Raw genomic sequence first — 19,729 nt, forward strand, 5'->3', positions numbered from 1 at the left:
ACGTATTTAGGAAATACAGCCCTGATCTTTATTTGGAATTCGTGTTAGTTCTCACGTAAAACCCATAAACATTACTTCCCGTGCTTACATACATCTCCTAAGTGTGTTTGAGACAGTGCTTAATTTTTTGAAGTTATATAAACACTTTAAAAAGTTTCCTTGACTGGTCGTTGCCGCGTTGGTTTTACCGTTTATTCTTAACTGACACGAATGTGTCGTTTACTGACTGCAGATCGCAGTCTCTACCACCAGACGGAACCATGGCGACATCCTGAGGGGGTACAGTAAATAGTTTTATTTATATCTTTATTATTTTTACGAAGCAAAATTCTAAATAAATCATTTGGAGTATGCCTGTAGCTTATATTTGATAAGTAAGAAATACATAATATGGGTGCAGTTTTTAAAAATATCATATCTAAAAGCGCATTGGTTTGTGGTACATTCCTGCTAGGCCATCTTTCGGTGTAACGGTAACGGTGCAGCTTCCTTTGCTAAACAGAGCAGCAGAGGTTTCGTCCTCCGGCTAACAGCAGCTACTATGGCGTCAACCGAGATAGCAAGGCAAGCGGTAAGTAGCCTGTTTCACACTGGAATTCATGTATTTATCTTATATATTTTTGTTATGGATCAAGCGTTTCGCAGAAGAGTGTATAATTTCAAGCAGATTTACCCAGCCACCATCCGTTTTTCGTGGCTATTCCATCCAAATCCAGTGTACCGTGGCTTAATTAGATCAATTATAATTAGAGCTAATAGAAATCTGATTATGCGTCCCTAAACACGGTATAAAAACAAAATTTAACCAGATATCAAATTAAGGCCCAGCACTCAACAGTCGAAGCTCTCCGGTAGAATATTTTCATTTTGGTATGCTAACGCCTGCAGATTTCCTGTACTGGTAAAAACCTAAATTACCCTGTAAACGGAATTAACAGATTAAGACATTTAAAATTTAAAGTAACCGACTTATCTATTATCTCACATAAAAACGAGAGGCTGTTACAGAGCCATAGGTAGGCCATTCATTCTGAACGCCCCCATTTCGGCACGGCTACGATGCTCATTTCCGTTATGTTGTTTTATGCAAGACCCGTCAACTTTGTTTTCCGGGCGTTGTCTTAATGAATATTACGGACAAATAGATCGTAGGTCCTTGTAGACATTTGGCCGTGCAATGCACAAATCGTGGTCTAAGTTTGCCTTTTTTGGGAGGGGGCTTGGAAAGAAGCCGCGTAACCCAGAGGGAGGGCTGAGAATAGCAAGGTTTTACAGTTTGATATCCATATCTAGTGAATGGAAACCCGCTCACTGTGTGTAACTTGGCTGTGAGTGTCATGAAAAGCGGGAATGGTCTCAGGAATGTTGCACTTGCAGCTGAAGAGTATAGGGCTGGTTGTCCAGTTTTCCAAACACTCCCTCAGCTGTTTAAACCCAATTTCAGCCATCCAAATGATCCACAACTGTTTAGTGCCCTCAGCTTGCTCAGTTATTTTAAATTGAGTCTAAAACAGAGTGTTTTTCCTCCCAGAAATCTTCACCACATTGGACTGCAACAGTGTGTTATGTTAAGCCACATAATAGCTGGTTGTCTGAGGTTGAGATGGTTGAGATATTCTTTCTTTTGCCATATAATCTACATTTTTTGTTTTCCTGCAAAACGTAGGCTGCAGAAAGGAGGTTCACACTGATGGAGATGCTTACCAGCAGCCACACACCCACACACATATGTAACAACAGTGTTTTTACACTTGTTGTGTTTAGTGGTCCAGATACAGGTTGTCTATAAACAGTGTGATAGAGTGAATGGAAGTGAAATAGGCTCAGAAGAGGAAGTTTAAAAAAAAACCCAAAAAACTCAGTGCCAGTAATGCTAATGCTTTTATCCGTTTTTCTTTTCTTTTTTTAATTTTTAAACAGTAAGCTTTTTTTTTTCCAAATTTTTCTAAATGCTCTGTCTTGACACAAACAGCAGTACCTTTCCATATATGTACATTGTGGTTTCTAACTGTCTCGTCTGTGGAAGAAAGTCACAGCTCAGGAAGCAGGAAGTGAGTTAGCACTGCACCTGAACTCATTGTCAAAGACTAACGTGATCAAAAAATGGTCGAAGGCATGGTACGGTTTTATTTACACAGGACAGCTGTCGTTACGATGCATATTTCAGCACGTTAGAAGGAATCCTGCACGTGCTTACAGACGTGGAAGGCGTTTAGTGATCGAAAGGCACTGACTTGTTGCTTTATGTCTTTTGTTTTTAGGGTGAAGGAGCTCGTGCTGTCCCTCTATCGGGCCATGTCGGCTTTGACAGCATGCCTGACCAGCTGGTCAACAAGTCTGTCAACCACGGATTTTGCTTCAACATCCTCTGTGTTGGTGAGTGTGTCATGTGAGATTTCCTCTCTATGTCTTCAGGCACAATGTCTTTGCTTCAGTTCAAGTGTTTCCACAAGACAAAAAGCTGCTCAGTGTTTGACTCTCAGTTTCCTTTTTGCTTGCTTTGGTTACTGTAATGAGTAAGATGCTCTCAGTTCAGGAAAGTCAAGTGTCTGCTGGTGGTTATTTAATTTGAATATGCATGACTGTTTAAAAAAAAAAATGCAACACTGAATGCAGGATACAAGCCTTCTCCAGGATGTAGAGGACAGTCAGAAATGATGCCCTACAAGTTTCATTTTAGACTGGAGAACCAAGTCACATCAGCCTTATTAAGTGCTGGAAGTATTCAATTATGTGCACTCAGTTGCCAATTTATTAGCATCCCACTAAAACTAATCTAATACAGCCATTCAGCAGCCCTAGCTGAATGGAGAAAATAATGTTCAATTTATTTAGATGGCATTTTGTTGCAATTGTGGAGGTTATAGTATTTTTGTAAAGGCCTGTCATGTCTGGCAGTACTTGCACTCAGAAACAGGATCTGAATGTGCCATTATGTCAAACGTATTTGCATTTTCAGAACTCTGTATAGGCTCCTCTTGTTTGTCTTTTCCTTTTTATTTATATATTTATTTAATCCTTTCTATTATTGTTCAGGTTAGGCATGTGTAATATGTCAGTGCCAGAGTTGACAGGCAGGAAGAAAAACAGTAAGTAATAAAATGGGAGAAAGGTGGAGGTTATAGTTTATGATACTGTATTTATAGAAATCAGAAGTATTCATATTATGTTTTTGTTTGAAAATACAAACATCTTTTCATTAGGGTTTCCGTTCTGGAACATGTTAAATGTCCAGAAAGCAATAAAATATGTGCAGAGCAGCACAGGAAGTAACATGAAAGATGAGTCTTAGCAGACTACAACATTCAAAAATACTCATCAGTCATCAGCTCGGCAGTGAGTTAGCAAAAACAAAAAAGGTAAACTGCAGTGGATGTAATAGCAGTAAAACAATGAGATCTTCTTTTGTGGGGGAACTTGCTTTGTGACTAACTTCAGCATTCTTGCTTGAATATTTAACTAAACATCTCTGATGGCAGAGCTATAACATTTAAAACCATAGAAAGCTGTGGGAACTCTGATAGTTCCCCTTAACCTTGAATACAATGTGTTTTTGTGATATGCTGCAAATTAGATTACGTTACATTACTACCCTCTGTTTATATATTTTAAACTAGACCTGTTATGCATTTGTCTCATATTTTCTACAGGTGCATGTTCATATTAAACCAGGCAAAGGTTTCAGATCATGAGATCACTGTATATACAAGTAATCCATGTCCATAAACTCTCGGCTCTTTACAATGTCACTTAAAGGGGATATCTGTAATGTGGTTATCTCGGGCACACAGCCCATCTGCTGTTCAAACCTGCTGTTTTTTTTCTTGCAAGGGGCAAACAATCAGAAGGGGGGTGGCTTAAAGGGAACATGGGAGGAGTTAAAAAGATTTAATACAGACAAAGAATAAACTGAGGGATTACTCTAAACTGTTAACATGCAAAGATACTCTAGTAAAGTGCAAGAATGAACATATGGGCCTGGAAATGAGCAGAATATGTCCACTTAAGACTTTTTGATGATGAAATGATTGGTGGGCACGAGCGACAGGCTTTTGAGTTTCGAGCTAAACACATCCTCTAGATTCTATTTATACTCGGGAGTGGAGTGAAATGTGTGTTTTTTCTCATAATGTTACTTTTTAATGCTTTTTGACTGCCAGTTTTTCCAAATAATCTATAAAAACATTAGTACAATCCAATCAAAATATGGATGCAAAGACAATGCTGCAGAAAAACCAGTTTTGTTCCAAACTGTAAGCACTGCTGTATGACTCAAGCAAAAATGTGACGATGTGTGCCTCAAAGATGACTGGTATGTCTGCAGAATGTTTCTGTTGTGTTATTTTTGACCTTTACTTCACACATTGACCCATCCTGTCCTTTCTATGTGTTCTTCACTTTCTTCAAACAAGATGCAAAATTTTAACTGTTGTGAACTGAGCTTTGCTCAGAAAGATGTGTCTGTGTGCTTGTGCTATCAGAGAAAAATAGGGATGTTGTAAGATGTCCCACAAAAATGGGCTAACATGGTTGGACTGTAGGTCAGGCTATAATGAATAAAAATAGATTTTCTTACAGATGGAGCTCAGTATCTGAGTCATCTAACAGTAAATGGATGTCAGTACATTACATAGCAGCTACTGCTGCTGTTTTTGTGGCTTTAAGCATTTGAGAGTAATACACTCTGTTTTAAGCATATTCAATACGCTGTTTTTAATGTACTCTAACATTATCAGGCACCATTTTTTTTTCTTTTTGCTTGAGTTACACAACTGTAGTGTCAGAGAGAGTGGCTTGAGCTGAAATATATCAAAAGCTGATCAAAGAAAAGGGCCTGTCATTAAATTCCTTTTGGTTTGGGAGTTTTTTCCAGTTAGTGAAATAATAGCAACTGCCCTGTAAGTAAAGATGAAGAGGTCCTTTTTATGTGATTTGAATGATGTAATTGTAAGATGAAGATAGTAACTTGATGTATTTTCTGTTTGTTGTGCAGGTGAGACGGGTTTGGGTAAGTCCACTCTGATGGACACGCTGTTCAACACCAAGTTTGAAGGTGAGCCCACCCAGCACAACCAGCCGGGAGTCACACTCAAGTCCAACACCTATGAACTTCAGGAGAGCAACGTGCGCCTCAAACTCACTGTTGTCAACACCGTGGGCTTTGGAGACCAGATCAATAAAGAAGACAGGTAAGTCAGCCACTCTTAGCTGCTTCATCTTTGAGAGAGGGCGACGTCAAACTCCAGAACTTTCTTTTATTTGGATCTTTCAGTGGGAGCAATATACATCCCAGACAAACCTGACATCTTGGGAGTACTTAAAGCCTCTCCGCAGCTTATGTGTCATTCGTTGCTTAACTTTCTTTCATCAGATGTCTAAAGTGAAGTAGTTTCCTCATCAGTTTTGGGAAACAGAAATTAAGATGTAGCTGCTTTCCTGTCTGGCATGAGAAGCAAATCACAGCCTTAGGATATGACACTTAAGCTGCTGTGTACACCCACGATTTTGTTACCAAACCTTAAGTGTGATGCAGAGGGTAAGTTGAGGAAGAGGAGGAGACTGTGTGAACTTTGTAAGCTCTGTACAATGGGAATCCTGCAATTGTTGGAAATCCCAGGGGAAGTAACATGGGGTTAAACTATCTTATACACTGCTGCAGGCAGAATATCCTATACTTTCTACATAAGCTGTGGGGGTTTTTTCACAGTGTTTATGGGTCTGTTTTCTGGAAAGAGTGGATGCCTTTTGAAGCTTCCTGTAGTCCTCAATAAACCGGCCAACATCTTTCTCTTTTGTTCATTTTCTCTCGCATGTGTCATTGCAGATAAGATTGAATTAGTTATTGGATAAATCAAATACTCTAAAACTACAAACATCAAGAATCTGACCTGGCATGAGTATAAAGTATGACTTGAAATCTCCCTGCTTTAGACTAAACCTCCTCAGATAAGACGGTCTGTCCTAACACACAGCAAAATTGATCATTGCTTCTGTAAAGTTAGTTAAAAATTAATCATGTTTACCAGGTAGTTGCTCTCACATGTTCTGACTGCAGGCGTCTTCACACATGCACTGCAGCCCTAAAGTTTTGTTGAAATTACCATGAGGAGAAACATGTGACAACTCAAATCTCCCAATCTGATCGGACTCTTTTTGTAGTGGACTTTTACTCTGCTAGGTTCCTTGCAGATTGTTGGATAATGATTATAATAAAAGTATAAGAGATGTTCCTACATGATTTTCCCAGAGGAGACAAAGTCTTTAGAACTCACAGTTGTCTTCTGTGTTGCTATACTCTCAGTATACTTTCGGGCCTTCCACAGATAACAGTGACTCTAGTGCTGCAATGATTCGCTGATATCCTGAATATTAATACCTTACTATTTAGATAAGAAATGTAGCTTATATTTGAAAAAAATGCTTAATATTTGCTGGTTTCAGATGCTGTGGTGTGTTGAAAAAATCTTCTCTGTCCCTCATCTTTTAACAGCTACAAGTCCATTGTGGAGTTTATTGATGCCCAGTTTGAAGCATATCTACAGGAAGAGCTGAAAATCAAGCGCACGCTACACAGCTACCACGACACCCGCATCCATGCGTGCCTGTACTTCATCGCTCCAACGGGACACTCGCTCAAATCGCTGGATCTGGTGACCATGAAAAAACTTGATAGCAAGGTCAGCTTCACTTCACTGAGTGTCATCTTTAGTTGTTTTTGTGTCAAGGAGTCCACTAGAAGATGTTTAGGATTGTTTCTATTATGTAACAGTTGTGCTGCAGCTGAATGATCTTACAGAATATCTGTTTATTGAGTAGCGTGTCGTAGATATGCTGTAGGTATGTGCTCTGACACTGCATGACTGTGTCATTGAATCTGCCTTCTTCAGTCATAGGCCATAAACCCTTTCCATCTGCTTGAATGTAAATTGGCTCGGGCTTGTTGCTGCGTCGGTGTAGGTCAGCTGTGAAATGCAGTCTGCTCAGTGACTGAAGCCTGGTTTTTGTGAGGTCCTTTCCCATCAGCTTATTTGCATGGCCCTCATGGCTTTCGCACAAAGAACCAGCCTAGCGTTTGCCAGAGCAGCTGTGCCCTCCAGCAAGCATTCACAGCAGCGTGATCTAGAGCAGAGCCTCCTCTGTTTACACGTTCACCTAGGAGCACATTCAAACAGCGCTCTGCTGAAGTGTCCTCGAGCTAGACTTTGAATCCTCACCAGACGAAGGGATGCACTAAGATATTTTTGTTCACATGACCCGGAGCATCCCTTGCTTTTAGTGAAAGGGGCCCACATTCAAATAATAATAAATAAAATCAGGGGTTGTGTGGGCTGACACAGCACTGTAAAATAGTTGTGTAGGAGTGAAATGTTATTTTCCACCTGTCAGCTGTAATTTATATACGACGGTGATTGTGCCTGTTTTTCCCCACCTCCCTAGAATTATCACTGTTTGGGTAACATATATGTCCACGGTTGGAGAAACTTTCTGTGATCTGAGACATAACACGAAAGCTTTCACTTTCTGTGCTGCTTTTACTATTTTTATCTCTGTACTTAAGATTATGTTTCTGTCCTCTCTGAGGGGGAAGTATGAATCGAGATGATATTTTATAATTTATATATTAAAACCTAAAGCCAGTGCATTTAATGTCAAAAAGATGCTTTCTTTGAACCTGGCTTTATCACATGAGTGGACAGCAAATTTGTTTTGACTTAAATCGAGTGTAAAAATCATGACCTTTTCACTAATTGATCTCCTGATTTGTGAGCAATGGAGATTCACATGTGATGAAAGAAGTTATTTTCATCGTTTCTGTATTCCTCTGTGGTATGTTCGTCTTAAATGAAACAGGCAGCATGTGATTAGTGCATTTTGTGCAGAAGAATCAAATGAAGCATCAAATTCACCCTTTTTATATAAAGGAAACCTGAGTTAAGTTGACAACCACAGTGATTCTGTTTATCTCTTGATTGGAGTTTTAGCTTTTGTCTGTATTGACTTTGCTTATACTCTCTGAATGTTAAAGCAAACAGTACCCCTATCATTTTTCACATTTTCTTTTAAATTACTACTGCAGTCTTTGGGAATATATGAGTGGAAGCCATGTATAAGAAAAAGTGTTATGCACTCTGTTCTTAAACTGTAATATTACTTAATTCTAGCTACAGCTTAAGAGTTTTTTTAATAAATCAACTACTTTCTAAATTTGGACTACAGAAGGGGAAAGGCTGTGAAACTAGCTGTGAAACTATATTTAGCTGAATGTCTGAAATATTTCACTTCACCTTATTGCGCTATTGTGATAACTACATGAATGCTCGCCTCATTTCTTAACTGCAGGTCAATATTATCCCAATCATCGCCAAGTCAGATGCTATCTCGAAGAGTGAGCTGGCCAAGTTCAAAATCAAAATCACCAGTGAGCTGGTCAGCAACGGAGTGCAGATCTACCAGTTCCCCACCGATGACGAATCCGTGGCCGAGATCAACTCCACCATGAACGTAAGGCTCATTTCTACTGTTGTGCGTTACACATTCAGCTAACCTAAGCAAAAGATCCACAGTTCAGTCATGGAGGGGGACACGAATGCCTTCAGGGTTGTGTCGGGAAGGGCATCTGGGATTAAAGAGTCTGCCAAATCAAACGTGTGGAGCTACCTGCTGTGGCGACCCTGTGTGACTAAGGGAGCAGACGGATGTAGCTACGCTGCTTAATTCTAATTTATTTTACCAGCGTAACAACTTGTGATGTGGAGTCGGGGCAGATTTTGTACGTGTCTCCTTAGTCTGTCAGGAAGCCGCTGTCGCAGCACGGCAGAGTGTTCAGTTTGCTCTGCAGGAAACCTGCAGTGTGGGAAAGGGCCTGTGTGCACTGACAGATAATTCAAGGCTCACTTAGATGTTTATTAGTCCTGATCTGTGCAAATTCCTTAACTATCCTTAACTGATTCTATTAAACTGCAGCCTCTCCTCTCATGTTTGCACAGCCTGACCTCAAATCTTTATTGTAGTACTTGCTGTCTGGAAAAACAAGTTCTTAATGATCAGCTTGTGTAAGTTGAAATAATGGAATCGACGTACGCCGGCAGCACAAATACTTCTGGATTTCTTGGTAACAAAAAGGTGTTTGATTTATTTATTTACTTTGTGTGTGGAGAGAAGCTGTGGAGAATTTGCAGAGTGTGTGTTTGGCAGCACACCAACCGTGCTTTTCTTTACGCTTCACAGAGCCATTTGCCCTTTGCCGTGGTGGGGAGCACAGAGGAAGTCAAGATTGGGAACAAGATGGTGAAGGCCCGGCAGTACCCCTGGGGAACGGTGCAGGGTAAGCCCGGGTTACATCCTGCACAGGAAATGAGAGCATGCTCCTTCTCATCACAGCTGCTCTAGCCACTCCCTCCCCTTATATTTCTGCTCAACTCAAATAGCTGCTACAGACTAGCTGATAACCCGTTATATAACCTGCAGTTCCATCACTGCCATCACACTGTAAATCATTGCAGCACCAGCTTTTAGCCCATAAAGGAATTTTATGTCGCTTTTATTGACCTCCTTGATCAATGGTGTGGTTAATGTATGTGAAGTAGACAGAACTGTCAATACTTTAACTCCAGTTGCACTGATTTGCTCCTATGCCGTTTGTTACAGACACGTGCTTGCTGTTATTATCAAATGTGTATGCATGCATGTGGGCAGATGTTTATATGATTCGGTCTTATTCAACACACGCAGCTTAAATGCTTGCAGTATGACTGCTCTTCTCGTTTCTTGTTATGTCTACTTTATAATGCTATCAAACATAAAAAACACCCTGAAGTCTTTATTTTAAAAACAACAACAATTTTCTGCTAAATTTGCTTTAATTTTGGTGTAATCCCTTTAGAAATTCTATCCTTTTATACAAGCAGCCATATGAGATGCATTTCCCACGATGTGTGTCTAATATTTATGTGGATTACATCAAAAAACCCCAAAGCTTAAAGTCAGCGTTTTTCCCATATCATTAATACTTCATTTAAAATTCAGTGTGCTGGATTGCTGCCAAAACAATGAAACCCACACCGCCGTTTTAATGCGAATGGCCTGCAGTGTATAATATTTATGACTGAAGAAGGCTTTTTATCAAACACTGGGTCTGTTTACCCCAGACTGTCTTCATGCATACTCACATGGTGTCACATGTCCTGTGGAGGCATGCAGCTCGGCTCAGTCCAGCACCAAAAATCAATACAGAAAACACAGGACATGAACACTGCCTTTTTATACTGCTGCAGTTTGTTTGATTTACTTTATACTGTAGCTTTAGCATGCGTTCTAGTTTGTTCTGTGAGACATGCACTAAGTCCCTGTGTTCTGTTTCTCACAGTGGAAAATGAGACTCACTGTGACTTTGTCAAACTGCGGGAAATGCTGATCCGAGTTAACATGGAGGACCTGCGAGAGCAGACTCACACGCGTCACTATGAACTCTATCGGAGATGTAAATTGGAGGAAATGGGGTTCAAGGACACGGATCCTGACAGCAAGCCCTTCAGGTAGCAGACTCCTTTATTGCAGCTGATTTTTGCATTCATCATCTTATTTCTACCCCCAACCTCCCATTTACTTTTTACACTTTGGGGGCCTGTAACTGTGAAAGTTTTCATAGTATGGAGGTTAAAATCTTGAATGGTTTTATAAAATATGCTAAATTTATCTTATAAGAGATTTGCTTTACTGTTTCTATTGCTCATATTTCTTCCCTCTGTCATTTTCCTCTGCCAGTCTGCAGGAAACATATGAAGCTAAGAGGAACGAGTTCATGGGAGAACTGCAAAAGAAGGAAGAAGAAATGAGGCAAATGTTTGTCCAAAGAGTTAAAGAGAAGGAGGCTGAGCTCAAAGAAGCAGAGAAAGAGGTAAGTATCAGCAGCATAACCAGTGTTTATGTGAGCCAGATATATTTCTGCTTTGTTTTTAAAACACAAAACAACTGTGTCTGTTTCTTGTCACGTAGCTGCACGAGAAATTCGACCGTCTGAAGAAACTCCACCAGGACGAGAAAAAGAAGCTGGAAGAAAAGAAGAAGACTCTGGACGATGAGGTCAACACATTCAAACAGAAAAAGACTGCTGCAGAGCTCTTGCAGAATCAAGCTCAGCAGGCAGGGGGCTCCACCACACTCAAGAGGGACAAAGAGAGGAAAAAGTGAGTATTGTTATCCCGCTCTGTGGCTTTACCCTCACAGGTGTACCATTGGCTGTGTGACTACAGGAAATGGAGTATGAAATGAATTTGGGAGGGTGTTGACAAGCCAGTGATAAAATAACTGACTTCAAGGTTTTATATCAGTATGTATTGGAACTGTCATATCAATATCTCAGTGGTTTATCTGCCACCACTGGTTAATAACCCACCGTGGATTTGTGTAATTTGATGCTAATCCATATTAGATTTGTATAGCTGACAGGCTCAGGCAAACCCTTATAAGCAGACTTTGACACTGCTCTTTAATTCACAGAGGCAGATGAATGTTCCAGTTTTCCCTCCATATAATAATAGAGATTGTAGTTAGTACTAAATTCCACGCTAAGTGAGCTGACTATAACTCATCGCCAGTGTGGAGAAATAAGAGGAGAAGAGAGGGGAGAGAGACTGGTGAAAATTACAATCTGTCCTCATCTAAATAGTTGAAAAGTAGCCAACTGTCAGCAGAGTTAGATGAATGAATTTCAGTCAGAAATCATTGCTCTGCAATTAAGCGCTGCTGCTGGTTCACCACAGAATCAAACGCTCTCAATACATGTGTGTAAACAACTTTACACACATGTGCCAATACTTTATACACTTTTCCAAATGCTTTGGTAATAGATCTGACATGCTTTTGCTTATACCACAAGTTTAGTGAGGCTGAGGCTGGTATTGCGTGTGCAGCCTGATGTGTTATTGACATTGTTGGTCCCTTCATGGTGCTAATCAACTCCTGGTTGTGTTAAAGCTGATGTGCCCGTTGGAAAAGGAAGAAGACACTTGCACTGAGAGGTTTCTTGTTGCTTTATTTCCTTCTTGCTAATTGATTTTCTTCACAGCCATTCTAATTTTCTTTTTTAGGCTCTGTCTCAAGGTCACAAATTAAATCTGACTAGCGGGGTCTAATAATCAAGTTCTTTTCAGTCTCCGGGAGACAGTTATTTATGATGAATGTTGTGTTTTGAATGTGTCCTGTGAGTGCATGTGTCACCTATGTTGCATCCGTAATGTTTTCCAGTTAACTCCTCCCACACTTGCTGCATGCTGCGTGAGGCACCTTTTCGGGTAAGACCCCCTTCTTGAGTTACACCGCCAACAGATGTGAAAAAAAATATATAAATATTAAAATTCTGAAGCTTCTGCAATTCGGGAATCATTATTAACGCCACCAGAACGGCCCTTTGTCACTGATTCATAGATTTTTATGACACTGGTTCTCTGGTTTGGTGGTCTCAGGATCACCTCTCAGCTTTTGATCATTTTCAGCTCGCACCGGGGCACTTTGCAGCTGAGTGTGAGCATCTAGCATCTCCAAATCTGAGGCCATGGTTCTCAGCTGGACATGGGTGGAGTGCCCACTCTGGGCAAAAGGGAGGAGTTGCTGTCCCAAGTGGGAGAGTTTTTGAGTATCTTGGGGTGTTGTTCACGAGTGAGGGGAGAATGGAACAGAAGACTGTCAAATTGGTGCGTGTCTGCAGCGATGCAGACACTTTACTTGGCTGTTGTAGTGAAGACAGTTGATCTACTTTCCCACCTTCATAGGACCACAAGCTGTATGTAGCAGCCAAGAGTGTCTGGATGTCTGGGAAGATGCAGCACAGAGTAGAGCTGCAACTCCTCTGTGTGGAAAGGAGCCAGTTGAAGTGGTTTGTGCTTCTGATCACAAGGCATTCTGGACGCCGCATAGGAGATGTGTCTGAGTACTAATGGGAGGTAACCCAGAACATGCTGGAGAGATTATGTCTGTTGGATGGTTTGGGAACGCCCCTGCATCCCTACTGTAGCTAGAATTGTTGGCTGGGGAGAGGAATGTCTAGGCATCTTTCCTGAGAGTGCTGCCATCGTGACCCAGGCCCAGATTAACAGAACATTGATGGAGCTCGCAACATTTTATTTGACTTTGAAAAGGCAACATTTTCATTATCTGACATTTTGTACTTCAGACGATTGACTGATAAGTAGTACAAGTTAACCAGAAATGAAACTGAAGCATTAGTGGCTGTCAAACTGTGCAGCCAAATACTTCTCTGAATCTGAATATGTAAACACAATCTGAAGATTTATAAAGCTGTTAAATCTCCTCTAATTTGCATGGATTTAATTTGCCCATTTAAGTTATTTAAGCACATCACTGTTTGAGAAATGGCTAATCCAAATGTAGCATTTTATTGCCACAGATTTGCAGTACTTCATGGAAACATCTGTGCCGATCCTATCCTTGAGTTGGCAGTGTTTACCGTCCTTGTGCCAGCTTCTAAATCAGCCACTTTATTAGATCCCCACCCATCCATTTGATGTACTGTTCCATCTGCCTCCCAAAAAGCACAACAGTCTCTTTTTCTCGTGGCCCTTCCCTGACTTTGCACAAAGACTCATTCAAGGCTGAACTGAAGAGTAACTGAAACTAACGGGTCACACCAGAGCAGCTAGCAGCCTCAGGGCCCTTCTCTGTTTACAGAGATGACATGTTTTGTTGATCAGCCAGAGCCATATGACGACCCCCACTCCCACCACCACCCCACCCCACTTTTGTGGATTCAAAAGCCAAATCCACAGAGGGACATGTTGTTAAGACTCAACCACTGGGGAGGGTAGAAGTGAATAAAGACATCTGTCTTGCAATCTGTAAACTCCACAAGCATTTCAGAGCTCTTAAAAAAGCTGGAAACAAGATGGTGTTTGACGAGCAAGGCTCGAGGAAGACAATAAGACCCGCTGTTTGAAACTCAAGGGAGGGAGGAAAACCTGAAAAGAAAGAAAAAGATTTATTTAACTGTCTGATTCAAACAAATAGACAGCTGTACTCACATCCTCACCTCTGCACTCAGTCCTTTTGAGTTGCCTTAAGAAGCATGTTTTCCCCGTCAGCGCCCCCTGATAACTAATGTTGATGTGATGTCACCTGTGTGAAACTGTCTTGTGATGATGTTTTAACTCCAAGAAAGCAATAACAGCCCTTCTCTCTTATTTCCAGCTAAGGATTCCTGTAGAAAAAGTGCTCCCTTGTGGCCATCCTGCTGTGAATGAGTTTCCAACCCCATCATCCTTTACAGTACCCCTTCCTCACCCTCACATTACCCCATAATCCAACCCTCCACATGCCCCTCCCTGCTCTGTGGAAGACGCTGGGCATTGCTATCAGTTTGACTTACTCTTTTGTTTTTTTCATGCTGAATGATGCTTGTCAGTTGTGTGGGTTGTACAAGCAATTATTCGGCTTCTCTTTTTATGCAAATTTACAAAATGCATTCCATGTTTGTTTTTTGTTTTTTTAATATTTAGTGACTTTTTGCATGATGTGAGCTTTTAAAAAGATATTAACATACATGACTACTGTAGTGATGGGCAGAAATGTACTGAGGCTAAATGGAAACATGCATTAAAACAATGGGACTGAAGCATGAAGGATGAGAAATCTGTTTTGGATTTCAGACTTTACAAGAATAGACTGTTATTAATATGAAGGCAGATTGACTGTGAGATTGAAGAAAAGCAGTAGACTTAGTAATGTTGTTTTTTTTAAGCCGCCTCCATGAAACTGTGGTGTCTGAAATTGCTGCATTTCAAGAAAATGTCTTGCTGAAGAAAAGCACACTTCAAGTAGTTAATCATTGGGTTTCTGATAGGCTAATCACTTCTTGCTTATTTGGTGACACCTGTGGTTAAAGTGGTAACAGGAAGTAGAGTTTTGTGCTACAACAAGCACCTTCTTTTTTAGAAGTGCGACAGAAAAGCAGCCCGTGTCCGTTCTGTGTCCGTTATTGTGCAGCCAAAAAACCTTGTCTTGATGTAGATATTTAAAATCTGTCAATTTGTCTCATGTTATATTGTTCAAATTGTTAGCAGGGAGTAAAGTTGCTTCTCTTGTAGATAAAATTTTGATTAGTCTCCTTTGATTAATCTCCTTCACAATAAAAGCCACCGTGTGCTTTCATCATACACTGTATATAAAAGATAGGTGTATCTTCAGGATTTAAAATGTAAAGTCAAAGCGAAAGTGGATTACGTCTGCATTCTTTTCAATGGCCATTAGGGGGCAGTTCCTCTGCTGATAAAAAGAAGTATAATTGCATAAATGTTTAATACCTCAATAAAAACATTCTCTACGAGTTTACGGTATAAATCACAATATAGGTTAAGTGAGATCTACTTTAGGGCAACAAATTATTACTGTATGAGCGTTGCAGTTTCTTGCGATTGCTAGTTTCCAAATTCCAATCCCAGTTCTTGTGGGCGGGGCTTTACAAACCACTGATGTCACAGCAGCTATGGCTCTCTTTTATATACAGTCTATAATTTTAGTAAGTGAAGTTTTGTTTGTTTGTTTGTTTTTATGTGAAGCTTCAGCAATACAAGAGTCAACAACTCAGCTGTAACTAGATAAAATTCATACTGTATTACAGTTTCTTGCTTGTAAAAGCAGTTTGAATGATAAGAAAGGTGCTTCCCGGCACTGTAAATTAATTGCAGAATGTAACCACATTACATTGTTTTTCTTTAAGGATTATAAAGACATTTTAAACAATAAAAAATAAAATGGAGATTTACTTTCTTAATGTCCCCTTGCTGATGTTGTTTCTCTTCAGCCTCATGCATGAACAGATGTGAGCCTCCTCTCTTTGCCACTTCTCCCATACCTCATTCATCATCATGTGTTTTGTGCATCGTTGTATTAGCTTTCACATTTGCACTTTTAATATTTTATACCTGAATGTGATGGTTTTTTACATACTATATATTAATGTTGTAAGTGCAATTGTAACTTTCTTTTTTCTTATTGTTCTCAATATGAAGGCACATTTTAAAAGTCAATCATCTTAATGTCAATTGTCCTGCAGGGACCAGTGTTATTTGTATCAGTGTTACGCATATATTAAAGAAAATTTTAATAAAATAAAGGCCAATTTTTCACCATATATTATACCTGTGAACATAATCATTGTCTATGACAAACATTACTTTATTTTTAGGAAATTAAATCAAGGTTTATTTAATAAATGGATGAAATAGTTATATTTCATTTATCAGGGGCTTACAGTGAACAAATGTTGGTGCCAGTAGGTTGTACTTGTGCAAGTTCATTGGCCAGCTGCTGTCCTAGCTTTGCTTAACATTTTTTATTGAAAGAAGATCTTTAGGTGTGTTTATTTCATGGCCCTCAGATCAAATAGGCGCCTGCTGACTTAGTTTATACTTTATTGTTCCACCACTTCAAGGTTCAGGGTTACTTTTATCACCTCTTGAAAGAGGGAATTGTCTTGGGTTGAAAGTACTCCTGCCTTAACTCACATAATTCCACATGATACCAGGGTCAAAGTACTTCAACAGAAGATCCTTTCCTTCCTCGCAATCCTCAGCTCATTGGTCTGTGTGGTTTCACTTTCCTTTGCAGTAATCCCTGGCTCTGCACTGAGTAGGTCCTCAGCCCTCAAGCTTTGCTAAGGGACCAGCCTTTGTGGGTACTGAGTACCTCAAATGTGACCAGAGGCTCTGTGGACCCCCCCTCCCCATCCCTGCAGGGTTTTCTTATACATTACCTGCTCTGCTATAATACGTGTTAACGTGTATGTGCTTCAATGCTGCTTTAAACTCACTTTGAGCAATCTAATCCACGATATGTTGCCTCTGCTTATGCTTACATGTTTACTTTTTGTGTTGTTGTGACTAATACCTTTTCCACTTCAGTTGTGATGGAGAAGACATGCACCTGTTCATTTATTTAAATTTCTGTGCACCTGAATGACCACAGACAAGTCGTGGGATCGTAACACGGGCTGTACCTTTTATTTCACTGTTTTAAAAAAATCATGGTGTGGACACAATATAATCGGGTGTTTTATGTCTATAGTGTATTGTTTGAATAACTATGATCACTAAGATTTAATTCAAAACCTAAAGTTTTTCTCTCCTTGATATGAATCGCACTTCTGAATCTTTTATTTGTAAGCGTGTCTGCTTTGGCTTCCTCCCTCTAACTGCCTGCTCTTTTCTCTTTGTCTCTTTAGCTTCTTTTAATCTGTCTTGACCACCTGAAGAGGGGATTGCAGCTTCAGCAAGAACTAAGCACCCTTTACCTCTTCCTGTTTTTCTCGCTGTATGAACCTTTTACTCTCCCCATTGCATCTCCTTTGGTTGAATACGGCCTTAATGTGGACTCGCATGGTATTTCTGACCACCTAAGGATGGTTAAAAGCTGGGCAGGTCAGGAACCGGGCACAATTTAAATCTGCTTTCATGTCTTAATGTATAGAGAGACTCTTTGTAGTTCATAGAAGTCGTCGGGTGGGACTCGCACACTTTTAGGACTCACAGAGGAAGTCATTATTTGACCTTTAGTTGAAATAAAATTGCTGTGACCTGCACTATGCACTCATCTGTTCAAGAGAATTCTCAACCCAGAGGCATTAGGATAAAATGAAAGTGAATCATCGAGACTTACTTTTAAACAAAAGAACAGAAGCACTTAATAAACTATGTGTAATGTGTTAAAGTGATACAGTATAATGAGGATGTCCTCTTCCCTTGTTTTCTGCACATCTAAATTAAGAGTCATAATCATGCAAGAGCCAAAGCAATGTTTATGGTGCCCATGTTTACATGTCACTGCTGAATACCATGGAGGTCACATGTCATGGCCTTTTACTACACATTGTGCTTTAATATTCACTTGCCTACTCTATATTTTGCATGCATCTCTCTCTCTCTCTTTTTCATTACTGCAGTGATCTTTGACCTGCTTGTTTTTAACCCTTAAATAACAAAGTTTTGCTATCTGTTTTCCTTCATTGCTGTTTTCTTCAAATCGGTGCATATAATTCATGTACATTTGCTCTGTCCTATGATTTCAGCTCCCACTTTGCCAAATGTTAGTATAAGACGGAGTTGAATTGAAACCCCAGATAGGAGTATTAAAAAAATACTCGAGCATTTATATAATTTATAAGGATATATTTTGTGTATCGAAGTGGAGACTTGTTGTTTATTACCTATGATCTTTGGACGTGACTCTGAGTGTAACATTTTGGTGTCAGGAATTGCCATACATTTTTTCTAGTATCAGTCATCACCTCTTGTAGTCAGAACCTCTCCCACACCTCAAATGATTCTGGATCTTACTTTAGTTTGATTCCATTGATGTACATTTTGAATAAAAAAGGTGATCCAAACATTTGACGCTTCTGTCTGTCATTTTCAACAGTGGCTCTAAAACTGATGCGATTAGCGCTGGCTGTCGCCTCGCAGCAAGACGGTGCTAGGTTCAAATCCAGCGCAGGGTCTTTCGTTGTAGAATGTAAATGTTCTCTCAGAGTTTTTTACATGGACTTAGGTTCATTGGTGATTCTAAATTGACTCGTCTCTAAGTGTTAGCTCTGTGACAGATTGATCACCTGACCAGGGTCTACCTCGCCTCTCGTCCCGTGACAGCTGGAGTAGGCTCCAGCCCTCTCTGTGACTCCTATTTGGATAACTGGAAGGAAATGGATAGATGGTTCTCAATCTGTGAGGCACAGACAAGTAGAGGAAAAAAAAAAAAAGAAACTAAAATGAATGAAGGTTTTTTTTTTTAAGGGAAAGTAAAATTGCACAATTTATTTAAACATATTTACTTATAAATGAATGAAACTAAACTACATCTTAGATGCCTTTTTAAGACAAATAACTGATACAAACTGGGTTTTGTGACATTAATGGTTTTTGTCTTTGTTATTTTCACTTTCTTTGATGACCACAGTCAAATCCTAAAGTTGTGTCTCTTCATAGGGTTCATCTGCTTCGAAGTCTTTCTCTGGATTTATTATATATATTTACGAGAGATATGTGGACAGAAATGTTCGATTTTAATTAAAGAAAACTTACATAGATGCAAAAACTAAGCCTAACTATTAGAGACAAATCTTTTTGCAAAGAATTGTTTCATTTATAAATTCTAAAACTGCTGTTAAACATATCTACTGTAACATTCCCAGGGCTATTATCAGGCCCTACATACACAATGATAGCAAATTATAATGTCACATTGTAAAATACTGGATGGAAGAATATAATTCAGAGGAAAATATTGCACTTTTCCCTGGTTTGCCTCACTTTATGACTTGTATTTATCAGCTACAGTTACCAATAGCTTTGCATATATAAGATGTTGTTATCACTGGTTGATTAGACCTCTATATTTAGTTGGGTGGAGCTTTGGTGGAAATGACATAAGCTAAATAAATTTAATGTCCCAAGACTTAACGTAATGGTAATACCCACTCTTACAGATGGAGAAGTTGTTCTGTCCCACTTTGTCCTGAAGGAGGCAGTGTAAGCAAAGATGTGCACATATAAAGAAAGAAAGAACCAGTATGTTTATTACTGATTATACTATGGATTAAATTATTTAATCTTTTTAAAATAGTTGACCACCTGCAGCATTGAATTGCTGCTCATTCCAGCTCACTACCTGCAAAACTGTGTTTTCTAAGGTCCTCCAAATCTGGAGATGACATGACAAAACCAAC

At 39.7% G+C, this 19,729-nt stretch overlaps 1 protein-coding gene across 5 annotated transcripts; it reads left to right on the forward strand.

The window, feature by feature from the left end:
• The first annotated feature begins 195 nt into the window (after positions 1-195).
• Positions 196-18,396, forward strand: septin6 (septin 6). Of its 5 annotated transcripts, none has more exons than XM_026145981.2 (12): positions 196-279; positions 455-571; positions 2,262-2,376; positions 4,994-5,189; positions 6,491-6,677; positions 8,341-8,502; positions 9,229-9,325; positions 10,367-10,535; positions 10,765-10,897; positions 10,996-11,186; positions 12,247-12,293; positions 17,234-18,396. In XM_026145981.2, exons 1-11 carry the CDS (start codon positions 211-213, stop codon positions 12,248-12,250), a joined length of 1,440 nt encoding a protein of 479 aa, XP_026001766.2. In that variant the 5' UTR covers positions 196-210; the 3' UTR covers positions 12,251-12,293; positions 17,234-18,396. The 5 variants fall into 5 exon arrangements, with proteins under 5 accessions (XP_026001766.2, XP_026001758.2, XP_026001752.2 ...); XM_026145973.2 differs by lacking the exon at positions 17,234-18,396 and adding an exon at positions 14,203-15,104; XM_026145967.2 differs by lacking the exon at positions 12,247-12,293.
• The last annotated feature ends 1,333 nt before the right edge of the window (positions 18,397-19,729 follow it).

Source organism: Astatotilapia calliptera, chromosome 2 (genome assembly GCF_964374335.1).
Source record: "Astatotilapia calliptera chromosome 2, fAstCal68.1, whole genome shotgun sequence".
Classification (NCBI taxonomy): Eukaryota; Metazoa; Chordata; class Actinopteri; order Cichliformes; family Cichlidae; genus Astatotilapia; species Astatotilapia calliptera.